Source organism: Leptodactylus fuscus, chromosome 4 (assembly GCF_031893055.1).
Source record: "Leptodactylus fuscus isolate aLepFus1 chromosome 4, aLepFus1.hap2, whole genome shotgun sequence".
NCBI classification, from domain to species: domain Eukaryota; kingdom Metazoa; phylum Chordata; class Amphibia; order Anura; family Leptodactylidae; genus Leptodactylus; species Leptodactylus fuscus.
The window spans coordinates 197,975,652-197,990,698 of NC_134268.1; the positions used below are offsets into that span (position 1 = coordinate 197,975,652).

The 15,047-nt window shown below is 42.1% G+C and overlaps 1 protein-coding gene across 1 annotated transcript in view; it reads left to right on the top strand.

Annotated features, from left to right (window-relative positions):
• The window catches only part of CUL2 (cullin 2), a 53,103-nt gene that overhangs the window by 22,699 nt on the left and 15,357 nt on the right, over nucleotides 1–15,047 (top strand). Inside the window, exons 9-17 of the mRNA XM_075271618.1 lie at nucleotides 493–655; nucleotides 1,480–1,604; nucleotides 2,779–2,886; nucleotides 5,874–5,933; nucleotides 7,570–7,698; nucleotides 10,228–10,314; nucleotides 11,867–12,019; nucleotides 14,023–14,100; nucleotides 14,633–14,699. Coding sequence (XP_075127719.1) covers nucleotides 493–655; nucleotides 1,480–1,604; nucleotides 2,779–2,886; nucleotides 5,874–5,933; nucleotides 7,570–7,698; nucleotides 10,228–10,314; nucleotides 11,867–12,019; nucleotides 14,023–14,100; nucleotides 14,633–14,699 — 970 coding nt within the window. The remainder of the gene's footprint in view (nucleotides 1–492; nucleotides 656–1,479; nucleotides 1,605–2,778; nucleotides 2,887–5,873; nucleotides 5,934–7,569; nucleotides 7,699–10,227; nucleotides 10,315–11,866; nucleotides 12,020–14,022; nucleotides 14,101–14,632; nucleotides 14,700–15,047) is intronic.

Here is a 15,047-nt window from a genome sequence, read left to right on the forward strand (position 1 = left end):
TCCTATTGACTTGCAACGGGATCGGGTTCGAATGGAAAATGATCGGAAATCGGATTTTAAAAACTATCCTGAAATTTCAAGATCGGCTCAACCCTAATCCTTATACACTTCAGTCCACTGAGCAATCTGTGAAAACGGACAAAAAATAGGACATGTTCTCTTTTTTTTAACACATGGTCTGTTTAAAAAAAAAAAAACACGGTCATATGTATAGGTCCATAGACTTGCACTGATTTTAGCACAACTGTGTGACAGGCGTTTTTCATGTTCATGTGAATTGAGACTTATAAACACCATAGGGAAATGTGTACCAAGAATAACATGGCCGCTCTCTCTATAGTTTTGCATTTCGCCATGTTTGGCTTTCCTTTGAGGTCTCTGCCTATGTGATTCATATTGCAGGTTTTCTGTGTCAGGCTGAAGCTGTTAGTCACAATGCAAAATGTGAACTGGATCTTTCACTTCTGAGGTTTTCCTTTTCTGTCTGTTCAGATTTTAGGTAGATTAAAAGATGAAGAGATTCGATGTAGAAAGTATTTACACCCCAGTTCCTATACTAAAGTGATCCATGAATGCCAACAGAGAATGGTCGCCGACCACTTGCAGTTCTTACATGCAGAATGTCACAATATCATTAGGCAAGAAAGGAGAAGCGGTAAGTCCTTATATTAATCGTGCTGTTGGGGTTAATTCACATGCAGTGGATTTTACCTGCAGGTTTAACCAGTTCTGGACCAGCCATAGACTATATACGTCCGAGTGATCCACTCTTAATTCTGAAAGGATATACCAAGGGCTTCTATAGAAAAGGCAGGGGCAGTTTATTACCAACCCAGCCTTCCTGATCACTGTATACACCGCACTGAATGAGCACTATGTGCACTGCTATGGGAGACGCCATGTTGTGTTTCTCTTCTGATCCAGTGGTCACAAGATCACTAGTGGGCCGGTAACTATAAGGTCTGCTGGGTCCTAGAGTCTTGCCGTTCTGGTTAAAAGGCTGCATTCCTCCTGTAAGGGGGCATTCACACGGAGTAGAGTGGCGCTGATTCTGCCACGATAACCCGCAGCAGAATCAGTGATGATATGAACACCCCCATTGACTTCAATAGGTTCTGTTTAACGCACGGAACCCATTGATGTCAAAGGGAGTCTTATCAGCGCTGATTCTGCCGCGAGTTATCGTGCCGAACTTTTCATACTTTTTCAGACATTAGTGTGATTGCGTATTGACCGCAGCATCCAAAGGGTTAAATTGCCAGGATCAGATTCGCCGCAGGAGCCCAGTTGTGTAAACTCCAGCTTCTGATCTGAGAGAAGATTGCCATGACAAAAACTTACATTGTGTAGTGGACCAAACCTCTGCTCGGATGTATGTTTTTATCATGGGTTGTCAGGGGTTAAATAATAAAAAAAAAAAAAAAAAAAAAAAAAAAACCCTAATTAAAGTTACCGATCTTTTGTCTCTTTTTTTTCCAGACATGGCCAATATGTACACCCTTCTTCGTGCTGTATCTAATGGTTTACCTCACATGATTCAGGAATTACAAAACCATATCCACGATGAGGGCCTTAGAGCTGTTAGTAATCTTTCTCAGGAAAATGTGAGTATTTCCGAAGCGCGTAGACGGGTTCCATGTTGTTAAGACTTTGGCATGCAAAATAAATGTAGCTCAGCCCCCGTGTGGTTTGCTGTGTTGCTTTATAGGTCCTAAGGGGACGGAAATCACATGTATAAGACATGTATGGGCTACGTCTGCTCTTATAATAGAATTAGATCTAGTGCGCTCTGCATCCTTTCACTTCCTCGGTGTCCTAATCTTACTCTCACGGCAGTGACCATATGTAGAAATAGCATACCTATAGTTACCATATGAATACACACTATTTAGGGCGGGTTCACACCTGCGCCCTCTGTCTCTGCTTTAGACAATCCGGCGCAACTGGACAGGGGACGGAAACTGGCTGGATTTGCTAATGCGGATACTAATAGACTAGAGACCGACCCTGTGTAGTATGATTCTTCAATCTTATAACTTACTGCACCATGATAACTCAATGGGATAAAAAGTCACGTTAAAGCCTTTAGCGACTGTTTATGTAATATGGGAGGGAGTAGGTCTACAGAATCCGACTACACAGGGTTTTTGTTGTGTGTAACCATGAATACACACATGTGCATTGGAGCTTTAGACAAAAACAATAGGACACACTTAATGGGACCCCAAACTGATATTTTCATACTGACCCATCCACAGGGTAGACCATCAGTATGTGATCTTTCAGGGTCTGACTGAACCCAGCTCAGATCAGCCTACAGGTGGCTGGTCCTGGTGTCAGACCACACAGATCATAGATAGTTCATCAGTATGAAAAATTAGTTTGAGGCTGGAAAACCCCTTTAAAGGAAATCTGAAAATGACGTGGAGTTGAAATCAAGTTTTTATGTTAAAAACAATGCTTTTGAGGGGCAACGCAATGTCTCAGTGGTTAGCACTGTAGCCTTGCAGCGCTGGAGTCCTGGGTTCGAATCCCGCCAGGAACAACATCTGCAAGGAGTTTGTTTGTTCTCCCCGGGTTTGCGTGGATTTCCTCCCATTCTACAAAGACATATTGATAGGAAAAATGTACATTGTGATCCCGATATGGGGCTTATAATCTACCTTTTTAAAAAAAAAAAAAAAAAAGCTTTTGAGTATTTCATCGATTTGTAAAAAAAATTGTTCTTTTACGTAAAATGTGTTTGATTTTTGTCTCTTTTGTCTTTTGTGTTTCAAGATGCCAACCCAATTTGTGGAATCTGTCTTAGAGGTCCACGGTAAATTTGTTCAGCTTGTCAACACAGTTTTAAATGGAGATCAACATTTTATGAGTGCACTAGACAAGGTACGTAACGCCACAACTAGATGGTTGTACCACAATGAAGACGTGTCCTAAGGCATATTCACTTTAGTTCACATTGAGCTTCATAGTGCAGCAGTGTAACTGCATCAGGAGTTTGTATGCAGCACAACACTCATTGACCAAAAAATAATGTACCAAGGAGTTGTTTTAACGAAACTTTCTGTGTGTGAATGTAATGATGTTCTATGTAAGTGATGACTATATTAAAGTGGAAGAAGTTTCTAGTACCCTGTTGGACTCCCCTAACCTGGATACAAGATGGGATACAGTTGGGCATGAAGATGTATAGGTTCTGTATACCAAAGATGTTGCAGCTGGGCCTGTAGATATTGCACTTTCATTGATTGACAAAGTTAGCCTCCCAGTTCCCATAAATGCACGATTGGTGGGAAATCTGTGACCCGGCAGGCCAAGGAAGTGGTGTAATTTGGCGGAGACATTCCTGGGAAACTCTTGCTAGGTGTGGGTGAGCATTATCCTGCTGAAAAATCCCAGTTGGAAGCCCTGTCATAAGAAACAATATATGTGGCATGATGTCCTGCACATATCAATGAGCTCTTATTGTCTCTTGTATGGGTGATTGACTAAATCACTAGGGGTGTCTGACTGTCATCTTCAACGACTTTTCAGATAAATGGGGCAATGTGTCACTCCACATCAAAGACAGATCTGAGACTCTTACGCCAAAGCCTCCATGCTTAAATCCGACAGTTACCCGATCCCAAACAGAACCTAGATTTGTCACTAAAGACAATAGGGTTGCAGTCCAGGTTTCTCGTTCACAACACTACTGCAAACAACAGTGACAGTGACTGGTTGTCATTGGTTGGATACCAAATTTCCTTCTGCCACGTGCCTTGAAATGGACCAGGCATAAACTGGGGTGTGTAATGAAGGCGCCCCTTGTGGCAGGATGATAGACAAGGGGCCTGTACTGTAGGAGCTTCTTCTACCATGTTTAGTAGTCAACAATCTCTCACCCAGATGTACACTACCCAAAAGTAGCCTCTGAATGTCTTTTTATAGGACAGCAGGGAAAGTAATTTTACTCCTTCTTCTGGCAAGGCCCAGCGTCTTATCAGACTATACCTATAGTCATTTACATATCTGTCTAAGCCATAACTGCATTCTGAGATTGCAGCGATCCACCATTTGTGTCTGGGTTGTTTTTTTTGTTTGTTTTTTAACCAGTGAGTGTATGTCATCCAGCAGATTAGACTAGGTTGCATCGCTCTTTGTCATGGGACCTGGACAACATAGAGGCGGACCACTAAAACAGCCCAATGGACCCCACTGACTATAATGGGGTCCTTTGGGTGTCAGTCATTTTGAAACTGAACAAGGCACAAGAACAAGTCCCCAATGCAGGCCTATTTTTGTCCACTGATTTTCTTAGGATTTAGCGACAGAGAGTCTCCACCAGACACTTTGATACAGATGTGCACCTGGCCTTGTCTTATGTCGCAGGCTAGTGCTCCAGCCTTTGTGTAGCCCATGTGATGCCCATGTATTACACTCACCACTAGGTATACGGAGTAAAGTGATCGCAGGCGTTTTCACAGCTCTATTATTCTGCATAGTAATAGCGCGGTCATTACTTAAATTGCCATTTTAATAAATTAGTGTTTGACTGTCCTAGCTCTTGGCACAATAATAAGTATTGTGGTCGCTAATAATTCGCTAATACGTTTTATTTCTCTTTAGTCATCATTTCCCTGGTTAATTTACTTGTCCTTCATTCCCATTTCATTCTTACTAATTATTTGTTGGTATAATGTGAATTAAATGAAGAAAATGGTTTCTACCGTAGAATATATTGAAAGGGAAAAGCTCTTCAGGTTTCGTGGCGTGTCTTAAAGGGATTGTGCTGTTAAAGGGAGTCATCAGAATGAAGTCTATTAAACCAGCAACACAGATAGGTCGTCCTCACCTGAATGTACCACCTCTTCCTCTCATGAAAATTTGTCTCCCATTGTTGAGATATTAAAGTATTTTTGCAATATGCAAATGAGCAGTCGGGAGCGCGCAGGGAGAACAAGTTACTCCAGAATGTTACGCCCCCTCACTGCTCTAATACGACATTGCAAATACAGGAACACAGAGCCAGACGAGATTTTGGCATAACTCTGTTGCTTAAAAAAAGGGAGCCTTGCAGCGCTGGAGTCCTGGGTTCGAATCCCGCCAGGAACAACATCTGCAAGGAGTTTGTATGTTCTCCCTGTTTTTGCGTGGAGAGAACAGGAGGGCATATGAGAGCACTATGGGGCATAACAGTTTGGAGCAACGGAGCCGTCCTCAGTGCTCCATATTACTCAAGTGCATATCATGAAATAAATTAATATCTCGGTAAAGGAGGCGCCAATTTTCATGGGGTGTGGAAGCTTTATATTCAGATGAGCCTGACCTATCGCACTGTATTAATGGTCTAATATGCTTCTCCTTGGTGACAGAATCCCTTTAAGGACACTTTATTCCCCCATCGTTTGGATAGCTGGGGGTCTCACCGCCAGGTTCCGCCAGTGATGAGGAGAAAGGGGCACTGAATTAAATCCTCCTTGTGAATAGAACACCATGTTGCTTGCATGGCCGGGTCTCTATTCACTGCTTTGGGGCTGCGACTGTAGTCTATAGCAGCACCTACAGCCCCATAGATGTGAGTGACGGTCACGTAAGCGACTTGGCGCTCTGTTCGCATGGAGGCTTTAGGTGGATTTTTTTTATTTTTTTTTTTATTATTATTTCAAAAAGTGCAGTTGCAGTGTTTTGCCTGATGGTGGCAGCAGTACAGACCTCTGTAACATAAGGCTCAGTCCAGGTACTGATGACTGAGCCATGAGCTGATGTATTTTAGGAGTCTTTTTAGCTTTAGTTTATCAGGTTTCATTGATTGTGTCACATGGTACCTAAATAGTCCTGCAATGATTTGGCTTCACCATTTTGCTTTTTTTTTTTTCTTTCCCCCTATACAGGCTCTTACCTGTGTTGTCAACTATAGAGAGCCCAAATCCGTCTGCAAAGCACCTGAATTGGTGAGTCCACTTTTCCCAAGCAATGCTGTGACTTTAGCTTCACGTTAAATAGTACATTATGGAAACATGGCTGTCCATATAGGCCACAAAGACAACCCCATTAAGGGGAGCTGGTCAAACCTCTCAAGCATTTAACTTGTATTGGGATATCCCACAAGGACCCAATCCTTTTATTCCCGTCTGCCTATTCAGGCTGAACCAAGTGTGCCTGTATATGGGAGAGTTGGGAGGAATAGCTGTGTCACCACGATCTAAAAGCTTTAGGGACTTCCTTAAAGGGATTTTCCCATCTAAGCAAGTTATTTCCTGCAAAGTATAGGGGATAACGTGTAGATTGGTTGGGGTTGAACCGCTGAGCACTGCTTTATTCTGAATGAGGTATAAAAGACACCCGTTCTCCTGATCGATGGTTGTCTCAGCAATTGGGCCTTCACCGATCTGTAAGTTATGCAGAACCATTTTAACATGTCCATTAGAGGTTTACTGTAGCTACAGATCATGGGCAAATACAGCAGAAGCTGATGGTATTAGGTGTAGGTCAGCTTGGGCCCTTTAGTTTTGGCGGGACTGACCAAACCTATACTATGGTAGATGTCAGGATAGGTTTCAGGTGCCCGTTCCTTTTATTCTTGGGGATGTAGGCCAGGGCCATAGGTGTGGAACATATTCATGCTCGGCCACGCTAGCCTATACTTGAGGTGATCGCTGTCGGCCAAACACCTTTAGGGTGCATTCACACTACGTATACGGCAGCTTATTCTGAACGTAAAACACGTTCAGAATAAGCGGCGTATAAAGCAGTTCCATTAATTTCTATGGGAGCCGGCATACGAGCGCTCCCCATAGAAATGAATGGGCTGCTTTTTTCACCACGAGCGCTCCCATTTGAAGTGAATGGGAAGTGCTGGTGTGTACGGCTTGGCATGAGCAGAGCTTGCCGTACACGCGAGCACTTCCCATTCACTTCAATGGGAGCGCTCGTAGAGAAAGATGCAGCCCATTCATTTCTATGGGGAGCGCTCGTATCCCCGCTCCCATAGAAATTAATGGAACTGCTTTATACACCGCTGATTCTGAACGTGTTTTACATTCAGAATAAGCTGCCGTATGCGTAGTGTGAATGCACCCTTAATGTGTACAACCTGCTTTATTTCAGTAGCACATGCCAATCATATTATGTATATGACCACCACAGATATCAGATTTTCAGTAGATTCCCACAAATTTAGTTGTCGGCGAAGTGTACTTGTTTTTTCAATGGAGAGAAGTCAATAAATCATTGTCTGCAGCCTCTAGAGGAGAGTTATCCCCAAAGACAACAAAAGATCAGGCATGCTGAAATCCAACATGCCCAATCCTCCTTTCCTCCTGCTAAATAGATCCGAGTGTCTTGATCTTGGCGTTATAGCTTATACACTGTATACATAGCTTATGATTTAGGTAATGGATAAGGGGTCACCAATTCTCTAATATACAATATATGCAGCTCCAAATATCGAGCAAATTACAGATTGTCTTAAACTGAGAATAACCAGAAAGTTAGAGGAAAGCTTTATTTTCCCAGCAGTCAGAATAGCTGTAATCTGTGAGACTTGTGTAATGTCTTGTGTCATCCATCTCTCCGTCATCCACACAGCTGGCCAAATACTGTGATAACATGCTGAAAAAATCAGCCAAGGGAATGACTGAGAATGAGGTGGAAGACAAGCTCACCAGTTTTATTACTGTATTCAAGTACATAGATGATAAAGACGTGTTCCAGAAGGTATGTCTTGTATCTGAGATATGGTCTGCTTACTTTCATCAGCCATCTTTATGTTTCGTGTGGAAGATGATTTTATATTCCATATGTGTGTGTGTGTGTGTGTGTGTATATATATATATATATATATATATATATATATATATATATTACAGCTAGTCCTCGACTTACGACATTGATCCGTTCTTGTGCAGCGTCGTAAACCGAATTTCGACGTTAGTCGGAAATCTACCACACAACGCTGCGTAGGAACGGATCAACGTGATTTAGTGTGCAGCGGCTTGGAACCGAGGAAGACTGTGCCATATACAGTACAGTACAGTCTTCCTCGGTTCCGAGCCGCTGTATACTAAGTCACATACTGTACAGGGAGATCTGGCAGCTTGCGTTTATGCGGGAGCTGACTTTTTCTCTTACGAGTGCATTGGCCAGCATTGATTGGCCAGTGTAAAGCATTCGGCCAATCAACGCTGGCCAGGAGGCGGAGTCTAATATCGGACCACAATGGAGACTTGTAATATATAATAGAAGGATCTGCAACACTTGTCTCGTAAATATATATATTTACATATATTAGCAAATACATACAAGAGCTATGATTAAGGGACCAAGTCGGTCCCGAAACGCGTCAGCCACAGTTATGCGTTACTGACAGCGGTTTTTATATTGTCCTGTCCGACTATCCTTTGTGTGTTTTTTCCTATCTTTATGGAGTGTTTATTGTGGATTTTTTAAGAAAAATACATGAATAAAATCATTGGATTTTAAAATTTACCGGACAAGTGTTGCAGATCCTTCTATTATATATTACAAGTTACAGGAATTACCTTGGTCCTCAGTCCCGGAGGCATTGGATGGTGCACCTTGTTCATTTGGAAAGGGTGAGCAATATTGGACTTTTCTTTTTCTTGTTTTTGAAACTGTCACAATGGAGACTGCTGTGGTCCAATCTTAGACTCCGCCTCCTCACATATGAGCCTCCGGCAGAACCAGTGTTGATTGGCCGAATGCTGTACACTGGCCAATCAACGCTGGTCAATTCATTCCTATGAGAAAAGTAAGCTCACTCATAACAGCAAGCTGCCAGCTCTCTTCCGACTAGCAAGGATGAGCCTACTGCAGAACCAGCGTTGATTTGCCGCAGGCTCGTCCTTGCTAGTCAGGAGTGCTGGCAGTTTTCTGTTACGAGGGAGCTTTACTTTTTAGCTCATCTCTAGTCGTAACCCAAGACCATCGTAACCAGAGGACTACCTGTGTGTGTGTGTGTGTGTGTGTGTGTGTGTGTGTGTGTGTGTATGGTCCATAGCTCAGCTGAACTGAATCTTCTGTATTTATCTCTCTCTGATGCAGTGAGTTCCAGCCAAACCACAGCTCTACTGTCCTATACTCGATGCCATTGGGCTGAAACTCACAGCATCATAGATCGCTATTAGAGCCGCTGTCAGTTCAGGTGTTTTCGGGTAATCTCTTTTAAAAGCAAACTGGATCCCCATGCGGATCCAAACAACGGAGAACTGAACAGTAGTGTGACCCTAGCGTAAGCTGTACACTTCCTAAACTAGATTATACAGTAGTAGTACGATATAAAGTTGGAGTTGTTGATGCTATTTCAAGTTGGAGTTGGGGGTCTGACACCTGGGGCTCTCGCTGATCAGCAGCAGGAAGTAGCCTCAGCATCGTACATCACGCAGTGGATGTACTTGGTATTGCAGCTCAGCCCTGTTCACTTGACTGGGACTTAGCTAATGCTGTATCATGTGACTAATCTTCATGATGTCATCAGCACAAGGAAAAGACCATGGTGCTTGTGATCCCCACAATAGTAGATCAGCAGAGGTCTCAGGTCTCTGACCCCACTGATCACATATTGTCCCAAAAATGCCCTGACCTTTAGTATTACCCCATATGGCTTTCTTTACATCATGTATTGCTATCACCAAGAGCCTTGCAAATTGATGTTGGACTACTGCTAGCCATACAAACGTGTCCTACTTATAATAGGATCCAGTTCTTGGTAGGTATTAGTTCTCAATGTACATCTAGTTCAGGCAATGTTGCCTGGGTAAAAATATGCAAATAACCTCCTCTTCAGAAATAATAAAACTCACTGTAGTGCCACCTATAGGTAGCTACCCTGTAAATCAGCATCCAACCCATTGTTAACCTATGAGACCAGAAATATATATCTATTACTAGAAATCTCAGTCATACCAGAGACCTATCCTGTCTCTATAATAGGTGGCAATTGACTAATAAGATAGCTGCCTGTAGGTGGCACTAGAGAGACTGACTTTTCCTTCTGGTGGAGAGATTATTTGTATAGACTGGGATATGTCTTGTATACTTGTATCCTCTTACCCTGGGTTATACAGCGATGACTTGTTCTGGAATTTCATGCCCGGCCGCCCATACACGGTGTATCAGTACATTACATTCTGGTTACTAAGATATGTTTTATCTCCTACATTGTGTAATGCTGACCGGCTTCCTGTGCCGTGTAATAATCTATCTCTTGTCTGTTACCTTTTTTAGTTCTACGCTAGAATGTTGGCAAAACGACTAATTCACGGCTTATCAATGTCAATGGACTCTGAAGAAACTATGATCAATAAATTAAAGGTAAGGTTACGTTTCATGGTCTGCCGGAGAGAACAAGGGGCACGGAAAATGAACAAGCCCTTGGAAAAAAAAACAATCTGTAAGCAATATGCAGTAATAGCTGTATGCAAAGGATTTGTACCTCTGCATTAAGCTATACACACATATATTAAATAGATATGCTCTACCACCCAATCTGATGTGCAGCCATGTAAATGCAGACCGGACATTGGCATTACCAAGGCAATTAAATATCAGGCGCACGTCCTAGTCTATGTAATGGAAAGCGTGCACGATACAGGTGGTTGCCCCAGGAATATAACCGCACAGCGTGCACTTGTGTGTCTATGGGCAGTATCAGACTGGGAGGGACAATACACCTGTCTGACACTGACCTGGCACATAGTTCAAGACCCAAAAAAACTCTCAAATTCTTTTTCTTTTTGGTGACCTTGTTTTTTTAGCAGAAGATTTGCAGTTAACTTTGGGCTTAAACAGATACTTATCACTCAGACAATGCAACCAACCGGAACATGGGAACAAAGAAGGAGCGTAAAAACCTGTGACTTGCTAACGCCATATAATTCACTGCAGTCACAGGGACTCTGTATTTGCTTTGTAGGCAGGTGGTGTTTGTCCTGCTGCAAATGAAAAGGATAGAAAGCATGTGATGGATGCTGTAAACTGTCCGCGCATGTGTATCCTGTATTAGTACGGTTAGAATTGACATGGAAATCTATAATACATCCAATATTGTGACAATTACAAGTATTTGAGACGCGGATTCCTATGTACTAAATACAAGTCCGCCTTCCAGATGAATGCATAGCGTAAGTCAGGACAGGGGCGTTCTGAGATATCTGCAAGTACACATAAGCTGGTGAAAGTTATACATGGTTACAAGTGTACCTGAAATCATATAGAAAACTAATAATATTGTACAATAATTGTTTTTCTAAATACATTACATAGCAGATTTTGCTTCTAGATACCTGTATGGACTGGACACGCTTTCTCATATCATATTCATATCCGTCCAATACCAGAGAGTATCCAGTGTGTGGTGTGGAATAGATACATGTCATTGTAAAATAATAATAAAGAACAAATCTTGGGGTCGTTGTACGTGAATGAGTGTGCATCGGAGTTGACGGAGTGCAGGTGACGTCATCTGAGTGCGTCCCATAATACATTCATGTCTATGGTGATTCCGGATCCAACACAGAACAGAACCTGCTCTATAATCCTCCATGTTGGATCCGGAAATAGATGTGACTGCATCACACAATTCGGTTGGATGTCAACCAACCGCCTTCTGTGATAAACTTGTCACCCATCTCATGTGCACACACCGTCATGTGTATGGAGACTTGTAATTGTTAACTAGCACTTTGGCCATTCCCTGGCTTCTGTCCCTATGGACTGGGCCCCTTTTATGTATTTTTTTTTATGTTGTTTTTATGGTGTAAAATTTCCAAAAATAAGAAATGAAGGAAAAATGGTTTGATGTGAATACTGATTATTATTACCAGGTCAGTTCTTGGCATAACCTATATTGTATACTATATTACAGCAAGCCTGTGGGTATGAATTCACCAGCAAACTGCATCGAATGTATACGGATATGAGTGTAAGCGCTGATCTTAATAACAAGTTTAACAACTTTATCCGAAATCAAGACACCGTTGTAGATCTGGGCATCAGCTTTCAGATATATGTATTACAGGTGAGCTCTCATTCATTCTATCTGGATAATATGCTGATATGATATGACCGTGATGTTCCTGGTAAAATATGGAAGCAAGAACTGCATGTGTTTTGATGGTTAGATCTGGGATTCGTTCTGTAAACAATCCCTTTAAGCTGGTTTTGTCAGCTTAAAGGGATTTTTCCATTTCGGTCAATGGAGTGGTGCCTTCACTGGCCTTTTCGTTGCCTAAATGGACTTTTACATAATATTTGTATTGATGCCATAACCCTATCCAATGACATAGTTGTGATGCAGTGACCGGGTCACCAGGTTATAGTCGAGTACACTGTTTAGACATCTATGATGACATGCAGCCGCACTGGTATTGTCGACATCTGAGCAATGCTTACCTGTCATCACCAGTATACTCCTCCAGACAATGTCCTGACCTTATCAGATGTAGACAACCGGTGTTGGAAACATTTTTCCCTCTACCAAGCCTCTGATGAACATTGTTAGTGCGTATTATGGCTATTATTAGCTGGCATGTTCGACAAAGCTCCTGTTCACACTTTGCAATTGTAACTCTGAAGGCTACACAGTACTGGTGTGTATATGAAAAAGAATACGCAAAATCTTCCTTGGTTCTGGGATGCTGATATTCAGTCCAAAAGTAGCAAAATGGAAAAGCAATTTCCATTGTTTTTTTATTTTTTTTAATTTTTTTTTAATTTTGTGTTCTCTCTTCTCCATTCATTTTCAGTGTATGTAGTATAGTGATTTGAAGAGACCAGAGGGGCATAGGTTAAAGGAAATCGATCACCATAAAATGACTAGAGTTGAGCGAATAGTAAGTGGCTGAACACCAAGCGCAAATATTCACTGCGCTTAACCCCTTGGTGTTCGGCCGCTTACATGCATTCCTATGGGAGCAAGGTATTCAATCGAATACTATATTTTTTTTTTTTTTTTTTTTTTTTTTTTTTAATTTTTCTTCCATGTCACTGTCTTGCATTAAAAAGAAGTAGTATCGCATCCTGCAATTTTCACTCTGACCCCTCAGCCTAATAATAGTCTGACTCCTGCCAATACTTAGTTACATAGTAGATCAAAATTCCAATCCATCCAGTCCAACCTATAACCCTACAGTGTTGATCCAGAAAAAGGCAAAAAAAAACCCATTAGGCTTCTGCCAATTTTATAAGAAATTTTAATAATGACTTATCACGATGTAAGTTTTAATCCACGACCACACAAACACGTATAGCTCGATCGATCCCCTTACAGCATGGCGTGCAGTTCTCTGCTGTCGGGCTCTCAATTTTCAATGTCAAATAAATGTCACCTTGCCGCTTCCTATCCCTGCTGAATAAGTTGCGGTGCACCGCGGGTATAGAGATGAGCCGCTTACATCACTGCCCTCGTACTGGAACTGGAGCACTTGGAGGGAAGCGACTCACCGCTGAATTATTGATGGGATGACGCTGCTTGTACTTTCTCCATAATGGTTTTTTTGTGCCTGGAAAAAATTCCTGTTGCAGCGTTCATGTCCTCTGTATCATTAGCAAGGGGTAGGAGTTTTATAGCTCTCTTCCAGTCCTTCCTGCACTGCCAAAGCCAATACGGCCATTGTACAGGGTAATAGTAAATGTACGCCATGTCAATATAGTGTGTAACTACTGCTATACTTTACTACAACTGCCCTATGCCTATAGTGTATACTGTAGTCCCCCTCCCCTAAATAATAGGATACGGTGACCAATCCACCAGTTTCAGCAGGACCAGCTGACGGTCTCTAGTGTACGGGGGTGTCTCGCTTCTCCCCCAGTAGTTTATGTCCGGGTATAGAAGTTTATTCCCCTCTCCCCACTGAGAACATGTGCATGCTTATCCGACTCAAGCTTTCCTGTGTCAAGAGAACTGTCTGTCGGGCGAAGGAGTGCTTGGATAATAACTATTGAAGGAGTATGGCCTCCTCTAACCATACATGTAATAGATATGACAGTAATACTGTATATTTGTATGTATATATGTTTCAGGCTGGTGCATGGCCATTGACTCAGGCCCCATCCTCCACATTTGCCATCCCTCAGGAACTGGAAAAGAGTGTTCAGATGGTAAGTTCTGATTCCAATACTCAGCCGTAACTAAAAGGGTCTTGAAGATGGCGGAAAAAAATCAGATAGGTGTTTTTAGGGATCATGAGAGTTCCAGAGGTTGTACCCCCAGCAATGGAAATGTTGTAGCACGTCCTAGTAATGGGCCACAACATTATAGAATGGAGCTACCCCTTTAGCCGCTCCTCTATCTAATGTCGTGGGTTATATATGGAGTACTGTTGTCTCATCGGCTTTATTAACTTGGGCTGGATTCACACGTAGCAAGTTGTGGTTTCGTGAACTGTTTATTGATCAGAAACCACCTTGCCGAACTGTAGTAATTGATAGTGTAGCACATTAAAGAGCATATGACCCTAGGTTTTTCCCATCATAGCTTAGCACTAAGCATCTGAAGGACTTGTAGGTATAATGCTTGATGAATAATAATACATTTTAATAGTGTAAACATATTCCGCAGTACTTTACAAATCGCAGGCCTTTGTGTCGCGCAGTGCATGTATCTTTACTACTATATTCTGCTTTTTTCCAGTTTGAGTTATTTTACAATCAGCATTTCAGTGGCAGAAAGCTAACATGGCTGCATTATTTGTGTACAGGTAAGACATGGTTACTGTGTAGTGTGGAAGCCTGATTTTAGTAAGAAAGACCTTAAAGTGTCCATACACCTTAGGGTCCATTCACACAGAGGAAAATAGTGAGTAATTCGGTGTGGAATTTCAGCGCTGCAAAAAAAGCCTCCCATTGACTTCAATGGGAGGCTTTTTTTTCATCGCTCAAATTCCACACCAAATTCCTCACCATTTTCCTCTGTGTGAATGGACCCTTAAATTAACATTGGCCAAATTTTGTCACGACCATCAACTATCTACGGTGTATGGCTGTGTCCAGATTCAACAGGTGGTGGTTGGTGGGGTAAGGAAGGATCAGGCATGTTGAATTTCAGC